General features: G+C 31.6%; 2 protein-coding genes and 1 long non-coding RNA gene across 12 annotated transcripts; 2 read left to right on the forward strand and 1 right to left on the reverse strand.

Annotated features, from left to right (window-relative positions):
- The first annotated feature begins 7172 nt into the window (after positions 1–7172).
- LOC133692937 (ethylene-responsive transcription factor ERF014-like) lies at positions 7173–8422 on the forward strand. Its single transcript, XM_062114118.1, has one exon. The coding sequence runs from the start codon at positions 7464–7466 to the stop codon at positions 8109–8111; it is 648 nt and encodes a 215-aa protein (XP_061970102.1). The 5' UTR covers positions 7173–7463; the 3' UTR covers positions 8112–8422.
- Positions 8423–14700: 6278 nt separating this feature from the next.
- LOC133691062 (uncharacterized) lies at positions 14701–17403 on the forward strand. 7 transcript variants are annotated; one of them, XR_009841577.1, is made up of 6 exons: positions 14731–14802; positions 15214–15273; positions 15349–15402; positions 15524–15584; positions 15721–15794; positions 16012–17403. It is a non-coding gene; the product is annotated as an uncharacterized LOC133691062 (long non-coding RNA). The 7 variants fall into 7 exon arrangements; XR_009841576.1 differs by lacking the exon at positions 15214–15273 and having other exon boundaries at positions 14701–14802; XR_009841575.1 differs by having other exon boundaries at positions 15214–15402.
- A 210-nt stretch (positions 17404–17613) lies between these two features.
- Positions 17614–19860, reverse strand: LOC133691061 (probable E3 ubiquitin-protein ligase RHC1A). 4 transcript variants are annotated; one of them, XR_009841571.1, is made up of 3 exons: positions 18591–19860; positions 18063–18231; positions 17614–17877 (listed from the first exon to the last, which is right to left on the reverse strand). XR_009841571.1 is itself a non-coding variant. In XM_062111385.1 (1 exon), the coding sequence occupies exon 1, from the start codon at positions 19723–19725 to the stop codon at positions 18580–18582; it is 1146 nt and encodes a 381-aa protein (XP_061967369.1). In that variant the 5' UTR covers positions 19726–19860. The 4 variants fall into 4 exon arrangements, 1 of the variants encoding a protein (XP_061967369.1); XR_009841570.1 differs by having other exon boundaries at positions 18063–18234; XR_009841572.1 differs by having other exon boundaries at positions 18063–18135; positions 18591–19856.
- Positions 19861–20616: the final 756 nt, after the last annotated feature.

Genomic DNA, 20616 nt, shown 5'->3' on the forward strand with positions numbered 1-20616 from the left:
CTCGAGGTACTAGAGATAGTAAAGGTTGCCGGCTCGGACAACACCCCGCGCGTATATGTGAATTTCACTTCAATTTTTTCACCCCGCGCATATACGTGATTGTAAAAAACTCTCTTTCCCAATTGTTAATCCTGAACCCCGTTAGCATATGTGTGAATTTCACTTTAATTTTTTGTTTAAGCTTGTACACTTCAACAATTGAATTTTTTTATAGTAGATTGATTGATTTCTATATTTTGTTGAAATTATTTGCTATGTCAATCCCCCATTTGTATTGACTAATAATTATATTAAAATTTTTAAAAAAAGACACAAATGCATTTGGATTGCTACAACAATCCACAACGCAAGAGTCAATGTTCCTTAGACATGTAAGAATATATCAAACCTAGGTGTAGATATTTATGTTATGGTACTAAATTTTATTTTAATATGTTTTAGTCTCTAAATGTTGAGAAATGAAGAGAGAATCATCAAAAAAAAAAAAAAAGAGAGAATCTTCAATCAACCGCATCTCAACAACAAAAAATGACAATCTTATTGTTGATGAGCTGGTCTTGAAGATTGGTATTTAATAAAGGTGGTTTGAATATCTAATCATGTCCAAAAAATAGATCGGTCTTTAAGATTTTGGTTTTATTTTTATTAAAAGACTGATTGGAGTATGTTTTGAGATTGTAAATGAAATTTTTTTATATTAAAATAGATTAATATTTTGATATTTGGTTTGTACTTGATTTTACAAATGCTTATTCGTTTTATTGTATTATTAAGTAAGAAACAGTTAAAAAAACAAAGTTCTTAAACTCAATGAAGTTCACAACCTGAATGGTAGATTTGATGAGTTGAACCATAGAGCCCGAATTGATTTAATATGTCACCATCTTAACATTAAAAAAATCATTTTTATATTTTTTTTAAGTTAAATTATACTTTTTATTGGTTATTTTGGTCGACTTGAAATCTATTAAGTTAATTGAGTCACATCAAAACAAACAACTTTGCATGATTTAATTTCAAATCTAAACTATACAAGACGATTTAATTTCAAATCTAAACTATACAAGACGTCGAATCATATCAGGTCAAGAGATTATAAAATAAACTCGCTAGGTTCAATAATAATATCAAATAATTTCTTATTATCTGAACATTTTTTTTCTTTCAAGATTTTGTTAATTCAAGCTGCGGCATAGCTAGCGAGCTAGGCCTACTTGTATCTCCTGTAAAATTCCATTGCCAGCTACTTACTAACACTATATATACTACAAGTCACCAGGCTCTCATTTTGGTCAAATTTCTCTAGCTTTGACAACTATCCTTTTCCAAGTCCGAATGTGGTTAAGTAAAAATCAATAAACTACCGTAAGTAATTCCTCGATCTAAAGACTTTTTCATATAGAAGTTTGTAGTTTTCACTGTTCAACCAGCTCATGCGACACTGTCTACCAAGTTTATGGCGCTGCCCAAAACATAAAGAAAAGCCGCCTTTGATGACATGCACATGGTTGGTGAACTAGCTCGTTTGAACCACAACCTCTAAAGTGGTATAAAAAGGTCAACCAAATTGAGCCATTGCCCATGATACCAAAGAAATTTCCTGCTGAACTTCCTTCAAACAAACAAAGTCCTTGTCATATTCCTTGATTTCTGACAAATTGAAAATAAACAAAAGAGGCGGAGTGTGGCCGGAACATGCTAATTTTGTGTCATATTAAATAGAGAGATGCCTTGTTTTTGTGATTTTTCGGCTTTATTTTAATGCGAGCTAAAAGGTTAATGCAGGAGATGTCGAGTACGGATTGACGACACTATTCTTTTCACACATGAATTATCATTGAAGAACCCGATTCTTCTTGTAGATTTAATAATATCCTATATAGAACGCGTATGAATGAATTTTGAGTAAATTTAGTATTGAAATACTCTGATTACTGTTTATCGAGAAGTTAAAAACAAGAAAAGATTTTTTTTTTTAATTTAACGTAGATGTCTGGGTCAGTTTGTTTGCACCTCGACTAATCTTACAGGCCCTGAAGTTAACAATCATATATAAACAACTATATGGTTCAAATCTAAAATTATAAAGAGAACAAATCTTTTAATTTCAAGTTCTTACAACCTTCTAGATAGTTACAAAAAAGGATCTCTCTTATCAAATTATATTTACTTTACACCGGTCCCTTTAATATATCGTCTCATTATTTCGCCAGATGACTTCCTACGACCTGTCTTCGTAGAGATGCACTAGATTTCAAAGTCCCGTAATAATTATGGTTGCATTTTGGTTATTTATATTAGGAAATATATATCGAAGGGAATTGGAATACGCAAAAAGGAATGACTACATAATAATTTAAAATGTGTAAAAGGGCCATTTGGCATGTAAATTTGAAAGACTTGTATTGAGTCTGAAACCATAAATCAGCTTTAAATGGATCGGTGGAATGAGGATAGAGATTTTAAGAGAATAATATAACATTATTTATCAAACTTCATTCAATAATTTAAATTTATAAGTTGAAATAATTCCTCAACAGTACTATATGAAAAACATTGATTGTTAATTAATTAAATTTGCGACGATCAGGTTCGTTCTTACCTTTGCAATTGGAAGTCTAGCTACAAAGCCTTTTTAAATGGCGTTCTCTGCAAAGATATCTTCATGGAACACCATGCTGGGTTTATTGATGAGTGATATTTGAATCATATATGCAAACTCCACAGGTCTCTTTACCGTCTCGAGAAATCTCCTCATGCATGCATGGTTCTCTTGCCTCCATAAATTCTTTGTTGGTTTTGGTTTTGAGGGGTACAGAAAAGACAATGTCCAGATCTTTCTCCTTGTGGATGTTGATGACATGCTCATTATTAAGAGTAATATATCTTTTAGGACTATTGTTTATTTCCTGATTCCTAAAACCTTTAACTATCATTTACTCGGTTCAATCAAAAGAGTAGCTACGGTTTTCACTATTGGAAAATTGGAAAAAAAACCAGTGAAAGATTCACAAAATATATTACATTATTGTTTATTGACATAAAAATTTTGTCACTAATTTCTGATATAAATGGTGACGGGATAAAAAAATTATGTCAGTAATTCTTTCGATATTATTAACGTGTCAAATTGAGATAAAAATTTCACTAGTAACTTTAAAAGGATTTAAAACCCGACGATCCTATCTTCTTCCACATTTCTTCTTCTTCTTCACTTTACAATCATACCAGCCCTCTCTCTCCATCAAGTAAGCAATTCCAGCAACCCTCCTCACAAATCCATCTACCCAACCCGCACCAACCTTTTTTCAATAGCACCATTTTCCCTCCCTCAATTCATTTTTTATCAAGTTTTACTCCACCGAAAAAGCAAGCTCATCCATTTTTATTATAACTTATATATATGTTTTAAGTTAATTTATTAAAATTTATTTATAGCATTTGTAACTTGCTTATATATTTAAGTATTTTACTTGTTTTATAATGATAATTTTGTTGCATTAATGTATAATTTGCATTTTCCCTCCCTTGATTCATTTCTTGTCAAGTTGTACTCCACCAAGTAAGCAAGCTCATCCATTTTTATTATAACTTATATATGTTTTAAGTTAATTTATTGAAATTTATTTGTAGCATTTGTAACTTGCTTGTATATTTAAGTATTTTACTTATTTTATAATGATAATTTTGTTGTATTAATGTATGATTTGTATTTTTGGGATTGTTTCGGATTTGTTAGAAATGAATTTAATTTGTCACTTGATGAAATTGAGTGTGATTTTGTAACTTAAGTATGTTAGAATTGAAGAAATGATGGATAATCTAATGATTATTGATTATTTTTTGTAAATTTTATAGTTAAGATGGAAATTTGAGGAAAATTTATTTTGTGTGGAATTGATAATAATTAAAAGATATTAATTTAGATTGAATGATTTTGAATTGAAAAAATAATGGATGATTAGTTGAGTTTCAATTATTCATTTGAAGTGATAGTTATGGTTGTAATAGCATAGGTTATAAGGATGATGATTGTTATGGTAATGATGATATTAATAGTAGTTATAATGTTAGAAGTAGTGGTGATGGTGGTGAGGTGTGACAATGATTAATAGTGACGGTAATAAGATGATGGTTATTATTTTAATTGTGGAGGTGTATGAAAGTTACGGTGAGAAGATGATAAAATGATGATTATATTAATAAAAAAATAGTGATAACGATGTGTGGTTCAAAATGGTATGGTGGTGATGGTTGTTTTTGTGATATTGATATTGTTGCTAAGTGAAATATGTAAAGAAAGTACTGCATATTTATAGATGAAAAAAAATATAAATAATTATACATGGAATGAAAATATCATGAATTCAAATATGGTTTGGAAATTAATATAATATTAAATATGAAACCTTGTAAATAATTTCTATCCAAACCAATGAAATTCTAATTTTTTTTTAATTTGTATAGCTTCAAAATAATTTTTTTTATGGAGAAATTCAAATGGATTAAGAGTTATTTTTTTTTTATGAAAATTCTGTTTTTGGTGTTATACAAATACAAAAATGTTTTTAATATTTTTAGGATAAAAAAGATTTTTTTAATAGTATTTTGGTAAGTGCCCCAAAAAATTGCCATGCATGTATTTAGAGCCTGGAATGGCTTATCGCATCAAGTTGTGTTTGAAAGTTACATATGTTGCATGCATGGTGCATATAATTTGGAGAGAGAGAGGGGTCGATGACCAAAACCACCATATCGACTTATTCAATGTATAGTTATCATATCCAATTCGAGGCAGAACTGACCTCGAGTTGACCTAGCTAAGTAGTTGGATTTTTAATTGTACATGTTGATTCAGCTTAATTCGAGAAAATCTAGAAAAATTAAAAAAAATAAAATTTTATATAAAAATATTAATAAATAATTTATATGAATATAAACTATACATATTATAAATAATGAAGTTTAAAAAATTATTTTAAAAAGTTTTTTATTCCACATTGAAAAGATATTATATTAGTATGTTATCCTTATAGGTTGAAGTATTTAAACCAAAAAGATTTTTTATCATACATTGAAAAAACATAATTTTTTTTATGAATATAGAGTATATATACTAAAAAGTTTCAAATCTCATATTAAAAAAAATAATTTTTTTCTTGTGAATATAGAGTATATATACTAAAAGGTTTCAAATTTTATATTGAAAAAATAAAATATTCTTCTAGTATTTATATAGTAAACTTTAAAAAGGATTAATAATCAACTAAAAAAAAGATATCTGATTAGGAGAAATTTTTTTTTAAAAAAAAAATCCCAACCAAGTTTTTGTTGCGTTACCCGAATCACAGGTGAATTAAATTTTTTCAAGTTTTTACTTATCCCAATATTTTACCTTATCTAAACTGGTGTAATCATTAAATCAACTGAATCTTAGATTAACCTACTCGGTTTAATATCTATGATTCAAAGTGCGAAAGTAACTTCAAATACTATGGCCCAACATGGAAAAAAGGGTAATTTGTCCCCAAAAAGGGCGTGCCCCGTGTACGTGTGCTGGCACTGCCCTTTCCTTAGAGAAAAAAAAATTGATTATGATTTTGCCGTGCCATATAAAATTGTATAAAATTATTTTCAGTTCAATGTGACAAGTTTATTTTAAAATGAAAGTTAATCTTAAATAATGTCTAAGATAATTTGAATACATCAATTCAATTGTATTTTCAAAAAAAAATTTATCGAATGGAAGTTAATCTTATCCAATCTAATTTGAAGATATCATTTATTATAGAAAAAAAAACTCATAGAATTTATTAAAAAAAATAAAACACATTAACTTGTATGCCTATAAAGTCAAGTGTTGCAGTCGTAAGCATGACCTAGGCGATAGCCATCAGGTAGTTTTGGAAGCACTTTTTTTTTTTCTTTTTTTTTTTTGAGATAAGAGGGCAATTTGCAGGACGCGGTTTTAGAGCTTGCATTGCATGACAGAGGAGCGACAGCTGGGACTGATGTCTGAGACTCTGATGTACGATTTCTTTTTTAAATAATTTTTATTTTGAAATATATTAAAATAATAATTTTTTATTTTTAAAATTTATCTTTATACACACATTAAAATAATAATAAAAATATAAAAATATTAATTTAAAAAAAATCAAAATTTTCAAAAATATTTTTACACGCAAAAACACCGTTGCTTTGGTCAATGACTTCCCATTCGAAGAATCACGGTTGCACCTGAATATCGATACAGAATGCTATGAGACAAGTACATATTTGCCCTTGAGTTTTTTTCTCTTTGATTTGTTGCAATCTTTTATTCTGATTCTTTTGGGGGTCAACTGGGCTAGGATCGCACGAAGGGGTGACTTGCCATGGAGCCAGGCTAGATCAAGGTTCAAGGGCTTTTACAAACTTTCCATGCTGGTTTCTGATTGGTGCATGTGGGTTGTAGGCTGCTCGATGCCTGGATTGATCGATGCCTTTTCTTCTCAAAGTTACCCTGTGGTTGTCGTTGGAAAAACTAGTCAATGCTGATCAAAATATAAAAAAATGTCATTTGCAAGTGCAAGGAGGTTACGTCTAGCCAAAAAAGTCGCGAAACTGGGTTAATGGTTTTCTGAAGAATTGCTTGTTAACTATTTTAGTCAGAGGATAGCACGCCACCCTGCTAAAAGTAATTAGAGCCCAAGACCATATATAATTAATCTTTGGATAGTGTTTAAGGCCATATTGGTTTAAACAAGTAAGCAATTTGGCTTCATAAGTAATTTGACCAATTCCATAACTATATATCTAGCTGTAATATTGATCTTCTCAAGATAAAATAAATAGATATATGAAGTAATTAAATTCTTTGATTAATTTGACCATCAAGTACACATTCTCTCTCTCTCTCTCTCTCTCTCTCTCTCTCTCTATATATATATATATATATATATATTAAAAAGACATCTGCCAATAATTAAATTTAGTCTTGCTAGCTATTTTCTGTGGCACTCGATCGACGTTTCTCTTCATTGATGTTTACTTTGTTTTTTTTACGCGTATACTCCATGAACTGGAGTGATTTTGACCACTGCTGGACAGACAAGTCATTTTCCGAGAAATCAATTTTCCATTTTTATAAGCTTGAAAATATCTGTCACCCATTTTGTATTCATGTATGGACATACTGTTCCTTCACTGGAGGGGTCTGCTATGCTTAGAAACTCGAACCTACACCATCTATATATATATAGACACTTTTGTTTCCACACTTTCATAGGAACAACAAGAAGAATAAAGATTACAACAAGTTGCCCAAAGAGTAAAACAGAAGACTCCTTCAAAATCTTTTTGTTCACCGAAGCATTCATTCATCATCCTTCAACAAATTAACAGATCCATCCCAGCTCTTTATTGGTTCAGAGCCTTTGATCTTTTACGGCTGAAAAAACTATATTACTCTCCATCCGACAATGGTGAAGAACGAGCACAAGATCCAGTCAGAGACTTCAACGCCAATGCCAACATCTTCATCAGCATGCAAGAAGAAGAAATACAAGGGAGTTAGAATGAGAAGTTGGGGCTCATGGGTTTCTGAGATAAGGGCACCAAATCAAAAAACAAGAATATGGTTAGGCTCTTATTCAACTCCTGAAGCTGCTGCTAGAGCCTATGATGCTGCACTTTTATGTCTTAAGGGCTCTTCGGCCAATCTCAACTTTCCTATTACTCCCTCACATTACATTCCTGACGCTGTGATGTCCCCCAAGTCCATTCAGAGAGTGGCTGCAGCTGCTGCTAATAGCTCTGAAGACAATCCCACCACCCCTCAAGTATCGTCACTTCCTCTTCCTTCCTCCTCCTCCTCGTCATCATCATCAATCCTATCGTCCCCGTCAATGGTTTCCTCACCGTCCGATCAGCCAGATGATTATATGTCACTAATGGAATCGTTTGAGACCGACAATGAACCAATTCCAATGCTAGATTCTTGGTACAATTTTGATGGATTACAATCACCAAAGTATATTGATCAAATGTTCAATGGGGTCTCATTCAATCCACCGATGATCGATGATTTCTACGAAGGCGATATTCGTCTATGGAGCTTTGCTGAATAGCCTAGTCCAAGATCAAGCCAGCCATTATCATTCTTTTGTCCATTCATGATATTTAATTCATGTTCTTCTGTTGTTGCCTGAAGACATTACTGACAGTGACCTCAAGTTCATATATTAGTGTCTTGAGTTAGGAGAAATTAAGAGACTCACATGGGGAAGTTAACATTTTTTTGAACCATCTCATGTGGATCTCTCTATATATTGAATCCATGTAATATTAATTATTCAAAGTGTGTTGTTAATTACGTGCAATAATTGTTAATTTTCTTTCATTTTACTCGTGGAATAAAAGGGGGGAGAATTTCTTATTATTGATTTTTTGCATCCGAGTCTTATTATTGATTTTCTAATTAATCTCAATTAGATGCTAGTACTCATAAAGAAATTACAGTTTCCTGCGCCTTCGGACAAAGTGAAACTCGAAAAGCCCTTTTGTGATGATGGAACTGTCAGAAGTGCCTATCTCAGCGGGAACAATGTACACGGGCGGGGTATGGAAACTTGAAACCATCTGCAAGAGTTTTTATTTTTAACTCGGTAGCCTTAAATGGTGATATTGTGAACTCTTACAGATTCAATACCAACATGTAAATCCAATAAAGATTTAGCTGTTGGTGTCATAATGTGCCATGTTCTTCTGTACCTGCAAATCACGTTAAACAATGGATCAATATTCTATGGCATCAATTGTTATTTTATCTACCCAGAAAAATATCAAATTAAAGAGCGGAGGAAGATCGAAGGAGGAAATAATACAGTTCATTTTGATATATTGCTATTAGAAATACATTTTTTTAATATATTATTTCAATATATTTTCAATTAAAAAATACATTTAAAAATAATAATATTGATCACACATAATGTATATACTATCAGAAAAATAGAAAAAAGCGAGATAACATGGAGGAGAATATATTCTGTCACGGTTTACCAATAGGAATTGAGATGGACATATTCTGTTAGCAATTTCTGATAGAAATGATGATAATGTTTTTAAAAAAAGTTAAATCCTTTCACATTTCTAACATTTCAAATTACTAATAAAATTATCAATAAAAATTTTATTAATAATTTTTAAATAAATTAAAACCCGACAATCCTCTCTCCTTCTATATTTACTCTTCTTCTTTGATTTCAATTCAAACCTTAGACTAATATACTTCCCACCCACTTTAAATTTCTAACGACCCCCCTGAAAACTTTGGCCACCCAACCCATTGTCAGCCCATGCAACCTCACTTTGTTGGTTCATTCTAATTCTCTATATTGCAATAATCTCAAGACTCATTTTTATTTTATTTTTGACTTTTTTTCGGTAATCTGTGTAGGCTTTACTGAATCATCTAATTGTTGATTCTCCAAACTTCAAGCTTGTGATACAGCTTATAGTTTAAAGTTTTTTGATCTGGGCTTGTTGATTTGTTTTTATTTTTTGTGCGGGCTTGATTTTGGTTTTCAGCATCTAGGTTTCCTTTAGTGTAAAGGGAATTTCAATTTTTGATATTTTTTATTAAATAATATGGGTATTTGAAAAAAATTCCTTTTGCCTGACAACACTCCATACTTAATTTATAAGAATGAAAGAAATCTTAACTTCAATTAAAAAATTATACTTAAAATAATATTTTATTTTAAAAAAAATCTAGAATCATAATTTAACTAAACCCAATATAAATTATTTTATATCAAATAACCCAACTTCGAAGTAAAATAAAATCAAATGTACTACAAGTCTAAGATTATAAACCAATCTAATTATTGAAATATTAAAGTCTAAACATCAACTATAAACTTCTGAAGATCTGAATGAATAAATAAATAAAGAGGATGAGTGTTATATTTTCATTAAATAACCGTTCATCTCTATAGTTGGACAAGCATATCAAAATTTACTAATACATGTAACTTACAATCAATTCATTTATTATACCAAAATATTAATATTTTTAAAGATTCAAAAGTCTAAAAACACTTTTATTCATTCACAAACTTAATTAATTTAAACCAATTATTTTGAACACAAATATTAATTGCTTACTCATAATTATATCCAAATTTAGAGTCAAAACACTACAGTCACTGATCTAACCACTATAATAATGAGTTATATTTTATTCAATACTAGACATCAAATTCTAAATAAACATATCTATAAGTGTCAATATATAACTTTTAAAGATTGGGTTCAAAACATAAAGTTACTCTGACCACGTTAACAATGAATCATATTTTATCATATGGCTAAACATCAAATTTTAAATAAAATGTTTATAAAAATTTTATAACCTTAAATGTCAAGTTCAAAAGCATAATGAATCAACTTCAACTTCATATTGTTGTTTTAGTTCATGGTGAGAAGTACTCCTAGGCCTTAACATTTCACCAAAAGAGGGTTTTATTTCACTAGCTAATCGGGTAGTTTACAGGAGTTCTCCTTTTCTTTTTTTTTGGTGTTTTCCAACAAAAGCAATATTGCATTTTTCCTTTATTTCATTTCGGTCATGATGGGTTTCGCATGGTTCCTTGTGAATTCCTTTATCACAGAGAAGTTCTGCCGATAGAATAGGAAAGGATTTATATTTTTTTTATTGTTCTGATATTTTACGTTGAATATCAAATGAGAAAAACTTGAGCAAAATCCAACCAAAGATTAGTTGTTCTGGTTGCAATAATATCGTCTGGCTACGGTTTCATGTTCTTAATTGTTTGCATGAAGTAGTTTCTGTTTGGTCTACTTAGAATTCCAATGAGAGCACATCGTTGCAGGGCTGATTTGAACAAAAAATTGCTTAGCTTTGTATTATGGAGGTAAATTGAGAGAATTGTATTCCCTTTTAACGTATCAAATTAAAGCATCAAGAGGTGGTTTCCAGTCCATCTCTCAATGCCGATATGCACATACAGGCATGCATGCATGACTGCAGAATCCGAGCTGCAACTAATTAGGCTAGAGTGCTTAATTATTTAGATCAGTATCCGTTAAAAAACAAGCATTTATGTACTCCATTATTTTCTCTTTTTCAAGCATTTCGAATTATAAAAAAAAAAAAAAGAAAACCGAAAGCTGGAGCTCAATCCCGAGATTGTTCCAGGAAACTGAAATTGTACAGGTAAACAAAAAAAAAACGTCAATAAAATAATATTTTTTTAAAAGTTTGTAAAAAAAAAACTTTTTAAGTAACAAGCTAAAGATAAATAAAAAATAGTGGTGAAAGTAATGATAAGTTTAAAAATAATAATATTAGCTATAATAATAATTATGATAAAGATATTTATAATACTATGAATTACCGTGATAATAATATTAATATTTTATTATGATAGTAATAATAATTATAATTGCGATAATAACAGTATAATAATAATGATAATAATTAAAATAATAATAGTAATAATAATAGTGGTATCAGTAATTAATAACTACAACAACAATAATAATAGTGGTGGTGGTGGTGATAGTAATAATTATGATGATGATAATAATAATAGCAATAATTATGATAATAATAGTAATAATAATTAAGTACCAAAATGATCTTGGAATGATGTGTTTTAGTATATTAATTATTTTTCTCTTCAATTTAACCACCAAATGAAAATTTATAAAAAAAATTTATAATTTTTTTGTTCATTTTCCTCTTGAATAAGTGTTATTCCCTTTTGATTTAATTAGTCCTTTAATTTTAATTTTTCATGTATTTTTTTAATTGGTCCTTGTTATTTGAATTTTTTATTTTTTTCTTAATTCTTTTATAAAAAATTTATTGGTTCTTGATTTCACTTTTCAACCTATATTTATGGTGTATTAAATTTTTCAATTTTTTCCTCATTCATTCATTTTTTTTCTTTTTGCTTTATTTATTTTTCTTTTTCAATCAAACCTCCAATAAAAAAAATTAGTTGTCCTCTAATTTATTCATTTTAATCTTGATTTCACCCTCATTATTTTAATTACCATATTTTTATTTTAGATATTTTTTAGTAGTTATTTTTTTCATTATATTTTTTCATGTTTATTGACCTGATACAATTTTTTTTTTCATTTTTTATCCAATTCCATGCTCCTATTGTTTTTTTCCCCAAGGTATCGGGATAGGTTTTTTCTTAATTTTTTTTAATAATAATTATTATTATTATTATTATTATTTTATCATCTAATTAATTAAAATAAAAACAACTCATAAATCTTGGTTTTGTAACTCATATCATTAATTTCTCTTATACATTTAAAACTCATTTGTAACACCGGACATTGATTTTCGTGAAAAAAAACACAAAATGTTTACATCACTTTAATATCATTTTTTTGCGAAAAATAAAATAAAGTATATAGACATGCAGCGTAGGGGCCGGGGGGCATGCCTAATGACGTGTTCTATTTTGCAACGGGTTGGGACATGAAATTCCTTCCTTAATTGTTTCTTCCGCAGGTCTTACGTTGTATTTGGTCTCTTCAAGGTGAGTTTGCATTGGGCCACGTTACTGACTTTGGATGCGTTCGTTCATCGTTCATCGCTGAGCTTTGAATATCGAATTGTTTGGCCATTTGGCGTGCCATGACTGGGCCTCTAACAGAATACGGTCCCACAGAAGCAGAATTGTTGTTGTCTAATTTGAGCACATGAACGAAACTAACAACATGACAATTCCTTAATTTGTTGCAAAACGACAACACATCATGTGATCCGCCGAAGCACCTGTCGATCGGATAAGTCACCATATCCCCTGTTTGTTTTGCCCACAGTTTGTTTCATACTAGAGGGTGATTGTCACGCATAATGCAATTCTGTTTTTGTTTTGAGTATCATATCATCTTGAATTTCGGAATAATATATGCAAATAATTTATTACATTTATCATCTAATGATCAAAATTCAGCTATTTTGACAAATAATCCAACATCGAGGTGCATTATTTATGGAGCGTGGATGTTCTGCTACCCGCTGGCACATGTTGTCGTTCTTCCTTGAATCTAAAATTGATGACTTTGTAGAAGATTTCAATATAACTCTTTGGTTTTGTCTTTATCCCAATGATTTTGTACCCCGTGACAATACATAAACACATCAACATCTTTACAAAGCATACTTTTATGTGGGGTTTTTCATAATATATTCCATGGGGATAACTGAGCCAAATATAATTGAGATATATAGTAAGGTATCATCCAAGTTTTATTTTTACATATTTATCATGATATTTGAAATGTTTTTTTTATGTATTTTGAATAAAAAAAATAGATTGAAAATGAGTTTTTTAACAAAATAATAATAATAATAATAAAACCCATCTTTTTTAGCAATCTCTAATTACCGAATTATACAAACAAACAAACAAAGATGGTGTATCGTCAACTTTTTTTTTAAAAAAAAAAATAATCCCTTTGAGAAATAAAAAAATATAGACATGCTAGAAGTGTGGGCCAGGTTGGAAGGCCACATGTCTGGGTTTTTTTATATCTTTTTTACTTTGTTATTTTATATTTGAGTAAAAAAATTTTTAAAAAATCATTGAATTCAATTGAGTCTATGAGCTGAGTTGTGGGTTTGACGAATTGACAGATTAATCCACAATATCCGTGCTATGATTTTATTTTTTTTATGCATTGTTTGCCCCTCAATTTAAAAAATATAATTTCATAATTTCTTATCGATGTTCTATTTTTTTTATTTAACTCGAAATTAAAAAAATACAATTTTACACCTTGTTTTCAATGATTTCTTTTTTTTTTTTATCTTGGTCCCATGTGTCTATCATGTTTTTTTTTCTAAGAAAAGTATTTCATACAAAAAAATTTCATGTACTTTATTGTATTATAATTAAATGAAAATTAATCACATGATAAAAAAAATTATTGAATCTGATGATGTGCAAGACTTGCTTTGCGAGTTTGCTTGTTTTTTTAATGAAGTGCTAATTTTTACTAATTTTATTCTTCAACATTGAATTAATTGAGGATTAAATTTTTTAATTTTCTTTTCAAGAATATCCCTAAGAGTTTCACAAGTCAATCTAGATTGACCCATGTAGATTCAATGTATTTTCATCTTAATATTAGATAAAAATATCATTCAATATATAGTTGATTTTAAATTTATTTTTAATTAATTTTTTTTTTGTTAGAAGACACATTAACAATATCTAATTTTTTTTATATTTAAAATTTTTTATGCTCTATTATGTGATATAACGTGTCCCAATAGGATAGTTTAGTTCTAAATAATGTCAATAGTAACATTATTATTATTTTTTTTAAAAAAAAAGGAAAGAGAAGAAGATAACAGCAAAAATACAAAAAGTTTACGAGCATTGGGTGTACGAGACTTACATGATGAACTCATCTCCCATGGATCCAATGTGTTACCCTTTGTAAGAAGCAGGCTCTAATCCATGTAGTGTAGCCCAGATATCCTATGTTCAGGCTCTCAACTAGCCCAGTCGAAAACCAAGAAACTAGCTCTATCCAGCACTAATACCCTATTAAGTGGGCCAATCATGGGTGTGATCTTGATTTAGGGCCAAACCCATAAACCAAAAGATGGACTCCAAGTTAGATTTGGACTTATCATGCTAACCCAGTGGAAACCTCATCTCCATGAATCATAAAGTCAGACAGAGTATTTCCTTCTCTACTTACTATTCACGGACAATGGGCTTTACGAAGGACCAGTTGCTTGCTCGCTTGAAGGTTTGCCGTTTCCCTCTCCCTAGCTCTTCATTAATGTCAAAAACTTAATCTGGGTTATCTTTGTTTTGTCTCATTTTCCAATTTCTTGATCGTTTATTAGATTAACTAGTGATGAGTAGTATTGGATAATTTGGATTCAGCTTTCAGTCATTTTTTTTCGTGATTTTATGGTTGCACGATAAAAATTCTGTGAATTCGGAAAGGGTGATGATGCCTTATCAGAAAATTAGCAATTATTAAATTGCAAGATCACTACATTTGAATTGGGATTTAGCAATTTTATTGACTTTTAATTAAATTTCTAAAAGTGAGTTGTTTTATAACTTGAATTTGCACGCATTACTCGGTGATAGCTTATTTTAATGTTCCTGTTGTCATTTTTTCACCAATCGGGTGCTGGGTTCTTTTTAGGAGCTTCAAATTGATTTTTCGCAGTATGAACATCCTACTGTTTTGACTGTTGAAGCACAGGTAATTTTTTTTTTCAGAAATAATATTTTATATTATGCTTGTCTACTGATGCAATAATATTTTGTTTTCGACCAGGAAAAATATGTCGGAGATAAGGGAGGTGGCCTCTGTAAAATTTTGTTCTTGAAGGTAAACTAGACAGCATGTTTTTGAGTTGTTCATTTGCTAGTTGTTACAGCAGTGCATCTCCGCTGTCTTTTGCATCTTTTCTCATCCATACCCCGGTAATTGTACATCCTTATACATGCAGGACTAGAAAAGTCCGTATTATATTGTTTCCGCTTTGGTGGATACGAAAGTAGATATGAAAGGTAAGTTACCTTTCCTTTTCCGTTTAACCTCATGAATTCATAAAGCCTAAATGGGATCAAAGATAGCTTTGATACTCTATGTTTGTTCATTTCCTGGATATTGATGGGAGTTACTTTATGCCTTTCAACTGTGCAGTGTTGTCTCGGAGGCTTGGTTTGGGAGGAGGTACAAGAATGGCACCTGAAGAAGCACTGGGTGAGATACTTCAGGTATATGCCTGGAGTCCCTCCCTTATCTCGTTTTTCCATTGTTATTTCCTTGTTACTGGCAGTTTTTTTTTTTCTATCCTTGCTTGCACTTGTATTTGTAGCCTTGACTTCTTACAGCCTGGAATAGGATGCTAGACAAAATTCTGGAAAATGTGAATGAGATTATGTTTCCTCTTTTAACTCTCCTTGGATCTGAGAGAAATTAAATTGTTTGTAGGGATAAACTAGACTCCTTGAGTTTGGCTATTCTTATCTGGTGTAATGTTCCCACCGCGGATACATATGAAGGCAATCACATCCATGATTGTGTTGCAATGGTAATAATCTTATTAGATCAGGGTTAAATAAATGCCAGGTCTTGTTCTATGAGCTAGTGATGCATGGCAATCTAACATTTCAACATGTTTATTTTGTCTGATTAAATCTGTTTTGTGTTTTTTATTTTCAAGTTTCCTTTGGGCTGTGTTACTCCATTTGCGCTTACAAATGAATCAGCACAGTGAGCATTAAATTTTATCTCTTTTGGCATTTATTTTTATCTTTTCTCCTCTCAAGTCTTTATTTGAACAAATTCGTGTTTGCATTTTTGCTACCTTGCAAAAATAATGTTTTTGTGAAATGTTTCAAATCACATTGACTCTGATATCTTATTGTTACTTATGATGCATATCATATGTAATTCTTCTCATTGCAATCATCTAAATTGCTACACAATCAGCACTATTATAAAACTGAAGTTAAGTCTTCCATTTAAATGTTCATCTTCAGCCACACCTTATGAAAGCATTTCTTAATTGAAGATTATCAAGCAACCTGCTCGATGAGAGGGATGTATTATAGAATCTAGCTACAGGAGATTGGTGGGATGCATAAGGTGAAGGAATTGATGAAATATAGTGTTTTCTCAGATGCTGGATTATTTGTGGAAGAGATTTGAAATAAGAAATCAGCTCTATTACTTTCAGAAGTGTAGTACAGTATGCTTCTTCAGTCTTAACCTAGTCATATCTCTGAGTAGGACTAGTGGAATTTTTCTACGCTGATCACAGAGGAAGCTGTCAAGAAGAATGGTAATCTAGGAACTGTGTTGCTGACAATCTTAGAAAGCAGCTTCATTCAGATTTGCAAAGCATTTCGTTTAGTATTGTCATTCCCACTATTTCACAAAAAAAGAAAAGGAAAGGAAAAGAAACCTTGTAAGGTCTTTGACTCATTCATTCATTTTTACCATCAAAGATAAGCTACCTCTACCATCAAAAGGCATTGCCTGCAAGATCTTTGACTCTTAAGCATGATCTCGTGCCTGAAAGATGGAACATGTGGCTGTGGATGCATATTTTCTAGAACACCTATATTCATGAGAGGGCTATTTTATTTTATTTTAATTATTTTACAGATGATGTTTAAGAACACAGCCTATACACAAGTGTTTCATGCTGGTTCTCAACGTGGTTTATAGCTTTCTCTTTGTATCCTGTTGCAAATAACAGGAACGAATGCCAGAGAAAATATGTACTGATCTTTGTTTGTCAAATAGGGACTTTGAGTATGTTGACAATGACAGAATACCTTGAGAAAATACCTCTTCCTAAATTTCTTAGGTTACACAGTTCTAAATGTTTTCATGGAATTAATCGTGTGATTTGCATTTATACAGCTTATCACGGATATTTCAATGAAAAAGAGACAATTTATAATGCAAATGCATTTGACAACCACTTATGAAGCTGTGAATGAATTGGATTTTTGTCCGTTGTGCATGGGATCTGCCATTCTCAAGGACTCAACCTTGAGTGCTTTACCATTAATCCAGAACTGCTTCTTTAGCGAAGAAAATAAATAAATAAATAAGTAATTAGCTTTGGTGGTTCCCTTATGTTCTTTGCAAATAAATAAAACATCACGCCTATACAACAAAGTGCATGCCAAATATTTTATTCTTCAATTTCTTTTCATTTTGCTCTTGAAATAATATATTTCGTCAACCAAACCAGAGACAACTGCGAAGCTTTTAGGCCATGTCTCATTGAAGTACATCAGTAGTCGCATAAAACGATATATTATCCGCAGAATTAGCTTTGCCCTGCAACACAAAGTCATACCACCTGGTTAGCAGATGTAGTATGCATGCACTAAATAGTAGTACAGAATGATGCTCCGCATACGAACTGTGCAGAAAAATGGTGGTTCTTATAGGATATCTAGTTTCTTTCGGATAAAATGGAATTGATTGACAAACTATCAATGCTAAGCCAGAAAATGGCATACCTGTAATCTATCAGCTGTCCTGCACAATTTCTTCTCGAGTGTCCTTCCTTAATTGGTCCATACAATTACATTCCTAACAAACATATAACAAAGTCGATATAAATAGCTTTAGCAAGACCATCAACGTTTTATTGCTAAAGAATATTGCAAGAACACCATCGTGAATCAACTGCTGGAAAAAAAAAATATAAGAGAAGAATTCAGTATATAACAGGCAAATCACAACCAGTTTCTGATATATTTAACATCCATCAAATCTTGCTATTCAGAAATTCATCCTTGCTGCTAAATAGTATGATTTTCCGTCTTTTTGTCGCATGGAAATGTTTTCAGTTTCCAGACTTGTAAAATGAAACATGAGAGTTGAATTTCACTATCCCGAGCAGCTATCAAAGAGATAAATTAAGAAGTACGAAGTACACCAAGGAACAATTTTGCACATTCAAATAAACGTGAAACCATTTACTCAAATATTAAATACATGATCTTGCTAAATATACATATATAGGTTGAGAAATCAATTCTCACCTCCTTGAGAGGTACCGGCAACCTCTCCGTGAGGACTAATCCTCCCATACCTAGCGCGAAATGGCCATAAAGATGACAACTGCCTCCTCCACCTCGAGCACCTTCCCCTCCTACCCCCTCCATCCTCACACTCATCTTCATCTTGAGCACTACTTTCACTATTAACCGGCCTTCCCCTCCTACCCCCTCCATCCTCACACTCATCTTCATCTTGAGCACTACTTTCACTATTAACCGGCAACTCCTTTCGACAAACTGGACAGGAGTTGTGTAACCTTAACCATGGCACGATACATTCACTGTGGTATATGTGCTTACAAGGCAACTCCCTTGCCTCCCCTCCAACTTTAAACTCTTCCATGCAAACCGGACAATGAGAGTCATTCACCAAATGACTTGCCTCGATTTTTACAGTTGGTATGGTATCAATGGCGATTTCTGGAGCTGGTGGTGGCCCTTGGCGGTCATTTTGTGTCAATTGCTCAATCAACTCGTTTAGGCCTGACCCCAAAAAAAAGTCCCTGGGATCAACCAGGGGAGGAACTGGGTTTTCAGATTGCAGAAGGGGTTCAATTGGTTCACCAAAAGGATTCCTTGGCCTGTATTGGATCCATGTTCTTGGCCTGGATTGGATCCCAGGTTCGTGTTCCAAGATACCTCTCCCATCAAGACTCGAATCCCGAGACCTCCGTGGGCGGATTTCAGGGTCCAATGAATCCCAATTATCTCTCCCATCAAGCTCTAGCGACAGATTTCTACGCCTTCGAGGACGAATTTCAGTATCAAAAAAGTCAGGTCGATTCCGTCTACGAAACCAGGACCGACGGGGAGGTTGAGGTTGAGGTTGAGGTTCATCGAGACTATAATTGAATCTTCTGATTGGTGGGTCAAGCATGAGAGATAGTGCTTCAAGTAAGCGAGCTTCTGGTGAAGGATCAAAAGCAGTGAAATCAACAACCAGTATTGGTCTATTAATTCCAATCTCACAAAGGAACTGCCCTGAACAACGAGGGCAGATGATTTCTGATGGGTCCGTGGTGGCAATCCTGACCATTTGATGGCACTGGTAGCACCAGTAAGGCTGGAAGTTTCCTGTGGTGCCATTGGTTCTTGTTCTGGGTGGGCTCAAAGACATAATTCTTTAGATAGAGAATCCAAACGGTTTTTGGTTTTGGTTGTTGTCGAGCTTGTATTTCTTTTCAAAATGACAATGCATTCGGTAAGATTTTTTTTCAAAAGAGAGCATTTATAAGCAAATGTAGAAGTGACAAGGAAAGGATGGCTTTTTGGGGTTGCATAAAGCAATTCCTTCTTACTTGCAGTCTTTTCATTCCAAATCTCCACTGTTTCTTCTGCACAGAGGAAAGTATGAGTGAGGTTTGGAACAAGAAGAGAGCTCTGTTTAGTGTTTCCTCCTGTTAATGGCAGGTTAAAAGGTTCCTGGCGGTTTTTCCAAAAATAAGAAAAGAGAAAATGGAGGGAAAGGTTAACGGCTAACTTTCCCAGGAAGGGAGGTTAGCATCTTTCTATATATATATATATATATAAAAGGCCTCTGAGACTGATTTCATCGATTTTTCTATTATGTGTAGATCATGTAAATAATATACAACTATGCGCTCTAGATTTTTTAAAAATAAATAAAAAAATAAAATAAGAACTATTAGAAAAAAATAAAAAAATACAAACAAATCTGAAAACAAAATATTCGATTGAGGAATGGAAAAGCCTTTAGAAAAAACGGGATATTTTATTCGCTTTTCTCTTTTTTAATTTTTAAAATAATTCGTTTCTTTTTTATTTTGATTTGTCCCTACTTTTAAATGTAATATTTTGTTTTCAAATTTGTATTTATTTTCTAATGGTTCTTATGTTTTTTATAATTTTATTATTATTATTTTCAGATTTTATTTTATTTTTCAAGAATTTCAACCTGTCCAGATTTATTGAAAAAACTAGTGAAATATCGACGACGGGATCATATTATGAAAATTTCTGGAGTAAAAGGATACAATCAATTCAAAAT

Source organism: Populus nigra, chromosome 4, assembly GCF_951802175.1.
Source record: "Populus nigra chromosome 4, ddPopNigr1.1, whole genome shotgun sequence".
Taxonomy (NCBI): domain Eukaryota; kingdom Viridiplantae; phylum Streptophyta; class Magnoliopsida; order Malpighiales; family Salicaceae; genus Populus; species Populus nigra.